Source organism: Nicotiana sylvestris, chromosome 3, assembly GCF_000393655.2.
Source record: "Nicotiana sylvestris chromosome 3, ASM39365v2, whole genome shotgun sequence".
NCBI lineage: Eukaryota > Viridiplantae > Streptophyta > Magnoliopsida > Solanales > Solanaceae > Nicotiana > Nicotiana sylvestris.
This window is the reverse complement of record NC_091059.1, coordinates 204,791,869-204,798,608: the sequence shown is the minus strand read 5'-3', so window position 1 is coordinate 204,798,608 and position 6,740 is coordinate 204,791,869. Positions and strand designations below refer to the sequence as shown.

The 6,740-nt window shown below is 34.3% G+C and overlaps 1 protein-coding gene across 3 annotated transcripts; it reads left to right on the top strand.

The window, feature by feature from the left end:
* The first annotated feature begins 2,965 nt into the window (after positions 1 to 2,965).
* On the top strand, positions 2,966 to 6,510 carry LOC104249613 (cysteine-rich receptor-like protein kinase 43). Of its 3 annotated transcripts, XM_070171397.1 has the most exons (6): positions 3,111 to 3,202; positions 3,809 to 4,007; positions 4,393 to 4,603; positions 4,684 to 4,921; positions 5,070 to 5,220; positions 5,862 to 6,510. In XM_070171397.1, the coding sequence occupies exons 3-6, from the start codon at positions 4,399 to 4,401 to the stop codon at positions 6,276 to 6,278; spliced, it is 1,011 nt and encodes a 336-aa protein (XP_070027498.1). In that variant the 5' UTR covers positions 3,111 to 3,202; positions 3,809 to 4,007; positions 4,393 to 4,398; the 3' UTR covers positions 6,279 to 6,510. The 3 variants fall into 3 exon arrangements, with proteins under 3 accessions (XP_009804374.1, XP_070027498.1, XP_070027497.1); XM_009806072.2 differs by lacking the exon at positions 3,809 to 4,007 and having other exon boundaries at positions 2,966 to 3,202; XM_070171396.1 differs by lacking the exon at positions 3,111 to 3,202 and having other exon boundaries at positions 3,709 to 4,007.
* The last annotated feature ends 230 nt before the right edge of the window (positions 6,511 to 6,740 follow it).

The window sequence follows — 6,740 nt, the reverse complement described above, 5'->3', positions numbered from 1 at the left end:
TAAGGAGGACAACTCAGAAGTCGAATGAAAATTCTGAGAGGAAGGAATGCAAAGTATAACCAATGTTGAATTCTTACTGAAGAGAATATCAGATTGCAATTCGTTTGTCCAGTGTATACGCAGTGTATACAGAGTGTATATCCAGTATATACATAGTGTATATTAAGTGTATACAGAGTGTATATTAAGTGTATACAGAGTGTTTCGAGTGTTTTTTCCGATGTGTTCTTCTTTCTCTCCAACTTATGCTCTATTTATAGCAGTTATTTGAGAGAAATCCGCCCCCTCCATGGTGCAACAAGCACTAGGCTATCATGGAGGAAGCACTTACATGGTGGAATGTACACTTGCTTGGTGGGAGGAGCACTTGCACCATTGTGGGAGGTGTACTAGGCTGCTTATTGCTTAGTGTTGTAACATAATACACGGATTGAAAAACATCCGTTACGAACACGGATTATATCACGTTAATATTCACTATTAACAAATAAATTTGGTCCAAAAAATTAATCAATCGATCGATCATTTGACCAAATCCAAATCCAAATCCAAATCCCATTTCTCATTCACTCTAATTTTAAGACTATTTCATCTTAAACAAAAACTCAACATAATCTACACGAAATATAATTCAACTTAGTATTTAATGTTTGATTGACCGATGTTAGGAATCTATCACAAAAATTGCTTAATCATTCTTTGACAATTCCACGATTGAAAAATATTTCCATGACAATATATATAAACATGGCTTAAAACAAAAAGTATTATAATATGGATATAAATATATTGAGTACTCAACACTAAAGCATGTAATCTATTGTTAAATGTCTATTAAGATTTTGTTCGCTCTAAATGTTTTGCTATGTTAACAAAAACACGAAAAGAAAAGAATCAATAAATTTATAATAGTTATTAATCTCAAAATTATAGTTAAAGAAAAGAATGTAATCAATTAGTGAATACTTTTATCTTTTTATTTTTTAGGTCAAGCATACGATTTTGCTCAGACTAGTTTTATTGCTTGGAATTTGGAAAGAAAATAGACTAATTGTAGTGTGTCATTTAGTAGTTTTACATAAACTTCTAGCTTCAAAGTCCAAATTATGTCTTACCCTCGCAATAAATGATTAATCTGATATACGTAAACAAAGCTACTACATACATTTCAATTTCAAAGTTCACATTTAATTCATTTTTTAATATCGACCAACTATACGTTACTATATTCTAATAACAGACCACTTAGCTACCAAAAATAATAATAACGGACCAATTCAAACATATAATTTCGATTAAAATAAAACATATACTTGACCGATATTTGATCTTCTCAATGAGACTTCTTATATTGTACTATACCAAAAATAAAAAGAAAAGAATCCGATCTTACATGTGTTTCAAAGCAAAAGCAAAACTGAAAAGTAACTATAAGTTGTTCCTTGTAAGTCGAACAAAAAATATTTAATTTGCAAAAAAAAAAAAAAAAAAAAAAGAGCAATACTCCATTGAAATAGTCCATCTTGTTTTTCCTACTATTCAAAAATATTTTTTTCCTATATAAAAGTTTGGCCAAACACCTTAAGTATCTTTAGCCTCCCAAAAACTTGCCCAAATAAATTGTTCATCTATTCCCTTCATTTGCCCCCCCCCCCCCCCCCCCCCAAAAAAAAAAAAAACTACTCTAGATACGTCTGAAAATTTTGGGTCATAATTGGTAGTTTAGTGCTAATACAGTACGACTAAAAATAATTGCATTCACTAGCCAAATATATAATATATATATTAAATATATATAATATATATATTAAATATATATAAAATATATATTTTGCCGGCTATTATTTTTAAAAACGGTTATACCATGTAGTTTTCCTTTAATTAAATTTAATACTTCAAGCCCAACTGCTCCAGGGACTTTTGGTTAGTAGTCAATGCTTTTACTGCAACATAATACTTTCATAATCGTAGGTGTTTGAATGTGATTTAATAGCCCGGATATAATTAAATATGATGGCCAAAAAACTGTACTTTCATGTAAATCCTCGAGTAAAGATTTTACAGAGTTTAGAATACTTTTAGAGGATTGTCATTTTTTCTAAGGAAAAATCTTAATATATCTTTGGTTTAAGTTAAGAGGCAAGCATATTTAATTGCTTACTGTTTGGCAAGAAAGTATAGAAATTGTGCTAGTTCTTTCTAATGGGAATATGCTCCTTATTGTAAACTTGCTATTACTAATTCAATCTAATAAAAGTCTGTGTTAATAAAATAATTATAGGTGTTTTATGTAACAATCTTACCCTGACATTATGTAATCAACATAACTAAGTTATACTTCCTAATTATGCTAGAGGACGAGATTGAATAGTTTGTCAAACGAAGGGATTTGGTCAAATGTACTTTTAAATTTGGCCAAATAACACGATTAACAGTTTAATAAAGTGCTTATTTGTCGTTGCTTTCTTTTCAGTATTTTAATTATAATGCTCAATTTTAGTTTTGTAACTTTGTATTTATTCTTCGGTTTTAAAATTTGTGTGATTGTTACTGCCATTTCTTTTATTTTTCCTAAGCCGAGAATTTTTTCAAAAATAACCTCTCTGTCTTCTCGAAGTTAGTGATAGGGCATACATACATACTACCCTTCCTAAATCCTAATTATGGGATTACACTGCGTTTTGTGTTGTTGTTGTTGATTTTGACAATCTGCTATCTTATTTGACGGGTTTTGAAATTTTGATCATATTCAAAATTAGTATATGCTGAAACAGTTAAATTGCGCGAGGGAAACACGGTTGATGTGATTAAAAATTAAATCAGGAAAAAAAAGTATGTATTCCGCGAAAGAGTTTTGTCGGAAAAAATATAAAGCTCAGGCGGGGCCGGCTACTAGTCAACAGGTCAACGCAATCACTATCAAGCTGCGGACCTTTATTTATATTAATTCAACACGTAATCTTAATTAAGTACCTAACGAACTTGGAAAAAGAAACTGCTGTTTATATTCTCTATGGGATTCCTCTCCAGTTTGTGCAGTTGTTTGGAGAAACGACGGAAAAGTGGCAGCGCCGATGTCGGAGCCGAAGCCGATGACAAGGAAGATGGCTTGTTTTTTGAGCTCCGCAGTTTGCAAATTGCAACTAACTTCTTCTCCGACCTTAATCAGCTTGGTCACGGAGGCTTTGGACCTGTTTATAAGGTGCGTCTCCTCGATTTTTTTTATTTATTCTACAGCTAACCACGGCTCAAGCAATTAGGGTTTTTCGTTACATAATTGCTACATTTCGCATTAAAATAATTTGAACAGCCGAATCTAAGAGCTTATTCTTTTTCTCATAATTCAACATGGTATAAAACAAGCAAATATCCTTAGTTCAAGTCTCATCGCCCCACCCCACGTTAACAAAAAATATCTCCACATTGCACGTGAGTGTGCCTGTTAGTACATAGTTAAAATAAATACATATGTACCCCTTTTGCACATCTTAAGCTTTTAGGTGAGTGCTAATACGATCAACGGAACAAGTCAAATTGCTGTTTGTACATGTAGTATTTACTGTTGTGCAGCTAAGATAATTGTGACACGCTATCTTTGGGCTTTTTATCTTATCTATATGAGTAGTGCAAAGGAATATCTTTGCTACCTCAAGCCTAATATTCACTCTTGGGAATTCCTAGGTAGTGTATAAAATGATTTGAATGCCTACATAGGTATTCAGCAATAAACTATTCCTATGATGTTTCATTAATAATGCTGCCAATGGCAACAAGCTTGTCAAAAGCTAATCTTGACTTCTATTTACAGAATCGGGTGGATTGTTGTGTTGATTGGTTGAATGTGGATGATTTGATATAAGGTACATAAGTGGTGACAATCTTGGCAAATGATGGACATGAGATGGAATATGGTGGTTGTGGTGATGAAACAGTAACCATGATTGTATAGGGTAATTTGTTCTTTGTACTGATGATAAATTCTTGGACGGGAGAGAGAAGGTCAAGAGGCAAGTCATGTGGTGTTTCTTTGATTTAAACAGAGTTGGGCATAGGCTGTTGAATAGATTATTGCTGATGTTGCTTTATAGTGCCTAGGTCCTCCTTCTGAGAAGTGAGAACTGCTAATTTCCATGTAGTACCATCACGGACTCCTGTTGCTTAGGAGCCGAACCTGTAAAATAGTATTCACTAATCACTAACAAGTTTTCATACATCAGAATCATTTAATTTAATCAGTCCAAGTGAAACTAAATATTTCAAAATTCCGAGACTCCAGTTAATAATTAATTCAGCTGCCCTAATGAATTTCATATGGTTACTATAGTTGTATAGTTCAATGAGGGAGATGCGAAGTCTATCTTGATTTTATCTTTTTATTACTTTTCTTCACAGGGACTGATGCCAAATGGTCAGGAAGTTGCTGTAAAGAAGTTATCCCTAGATTCAAGACAGGGAATAAAAGAATTCACTAATGAGGTGAAATTACTATTGAAAATTCAGCACAAAAATCTGGTTATTTTGTTCGGTTGTTGCGTGGACGGACCTGCAAAGATGCTTGTGTATGAGTATCTGCCAAATAAAAGCCTTGACTGCTTCCTCTTTGGTAAAATAAACACTCATGATGCCAAGAATTTCTTGAATACCATCAGGCTCAGGAAAAACTAATAAAGTGCGATTTTTCAGCTAAGGAGAAGTCTCCATCTTTGGACTGGACGAAGAGATTCCAAATAGTTACTGGTATCGCAAGAGGTCTTCTCTATTTGCATGAAGAAGCCCCTGTAAGAATCATACACAGGGACATTAAGGCCAGTAATATATTGCTGGACGAGCAATTAAATCCAAAGATCTCAGACTTTGGTCTGGCTAGGCTGTTTCCAGAGGACGGCACTCATGTAAATACATTTAAAATCTCTGGTACATAGTGAGTGTTATTTCCTTTCCTTGTATTTTTTTTCGAATCGACAAAGGAAAGAAAAAGGGGTTCCTCTTCTCCCATTCCTCCGCCCTTTTTTTCAGTGCAGGCTCAACCTTAAACTAATTGTCATCTGAGCTGCTTCTGCTGAATGCAGTGGTTATATGGCTCCGGAGTATGCGTTGCATGGTTATTTGTCCGTGAAGGCAGATGTGTTTAGCTTTGGCGTTTTGCTGTTGGAGATTATAAGTGGCAGGAAGAGCAGTGATCGTCGGCTAGATCCACAAAAGGCAGACCTCTTAATCTATGTAAGTTCCAGTCCCAAAAACTTCAATGTATAAGTTATTGTTTATGTGATTGAGCATGTGTATGATTTGCATTTCTTTCATGAGTTTTGAGTTTAATTTCATACTTGAATATCACTAAATACTAAGGGATCGTTTGGTTCAAAACCGGGATATCCCATGATTAGTCCCAGGATTATAACCTGGATAACTTATCTCATCTTTTATACGGGATAAGTTACACCAAGTTTTTGGTTTAAAAATAAAATTGGTTTTAGCTAATAGATCCGACCAAACACGGGATAAATTTAATCCCAAAATTTATACCGGAATATCCCACCTAATCCCCGACTAAATGACCCCTAAGAGGGTTTGGCCTGGAAATAAGATATTCAAATTTTATATCAAAATAACAACTTGCTGTCATGGGCATTTCTTGAAAGTAGTAGTATTACATCTTAGAGCATAGTTGGTCAGACAGACAGTCAGTTGTTCACTGCTGCACATTAGCAGGAAAAAGTGACTGGCAGTGACAGCCACATAAACTTCCATTTTCATTCCTGAAGAAGGAAAAGATCTAGAACAACCTTTGATATTTAACCATCCACTCTCCTCTAGAGTAATTTGAGGATGTAGAAATAAATATATTGTCTCTCTTTTTACAGGCCTGGGAACTATTTCAAGAACGTAGGACCTTGGAGCTTGTTGATTCTAGCCTTGAAAACTACGATGCTGATGAAGCAGCAATGTGTATTCAGTTAGGATTACTGTGCTGTCAACCTACTGTTTCAGATAGGCCCGATATGAACTCTGTTAATCTCACGCTTTCAAGTGATTCATTTACTTTACCAAGACCTGGTAAACCGGCAACACAAGGCCGTGTAAGCAGATGGACAACTGATAGTTCTAGTGCCTTGACAAAAAATACTACTACTACTAATACTACTACTACTAATGCCAGTAGTACTTTAACTGGTGCGACAAATGCTACTAGTTCTACTAAGGCTTTTGGAGGCAATAGTTTTGTTGAGGATTATTCTAGAAATTCTATCTCATATTCTTCTATGGACGAAGGTAGATGACCTCATTTCAGAGACGGAGCTAGGATTTGAATTTTATGGGTTCTGTATTATAATTCTTTTAAGCTATTAGGTTCTAAATTAATAATTTTTACATATTCATTGGATATCTTAATATAAGTATAGAGTTTGAACAAAAGCTACTGGGTTCGGTCGAACCCACAATGATCACTGTGGCTCCGCCGCTGCCTCATTTGTATTGTAAATTTTCAGTGAGTTCGTTATTTTCCGCGTATATTTTGTTATTTACCTCATTTATCAGTTCACTTTGCGTGTGCGTGTGCCCACGTGTTTAATATATGTCAAATATGGCTTTCTCATCTTTTTGGACTATATTCATGTGCAATCTATTATAGGAAGACGCACTAAAATATGGTCCTATTTATAAGCTTATTGTGTAAATATAAAAGTGGACAATTCCTCAATATGTTGTTCTGCAGGACCATGACAGAAGCGCGTAACTTA

Bases quoted from the DNA above. Each gene is read 5' to 3' on its own strand.
- LOC104249613 (XM_009806072.2), top strand. From the start codon at position 3,014: ATGGGATTCCTCTCCAGTTTGTGCAGTTGTTTGGAGAAACGACGGAAA. The intron at 4,604-4,683 runs GTAAAATAAACA...GCGATTTTTCAG, and splicing joins CCTTGACTGCTTCCTCTTTG to CTAAGGAGAAGTCTCCATCT. The intron at 4,922-5,069 runs GTGAGTGTTATT...TGCTGAATGCAG, and splicing joins TTTAAAATCTCTGGTACATA to TGGTTATATGGCTCCGGAGT.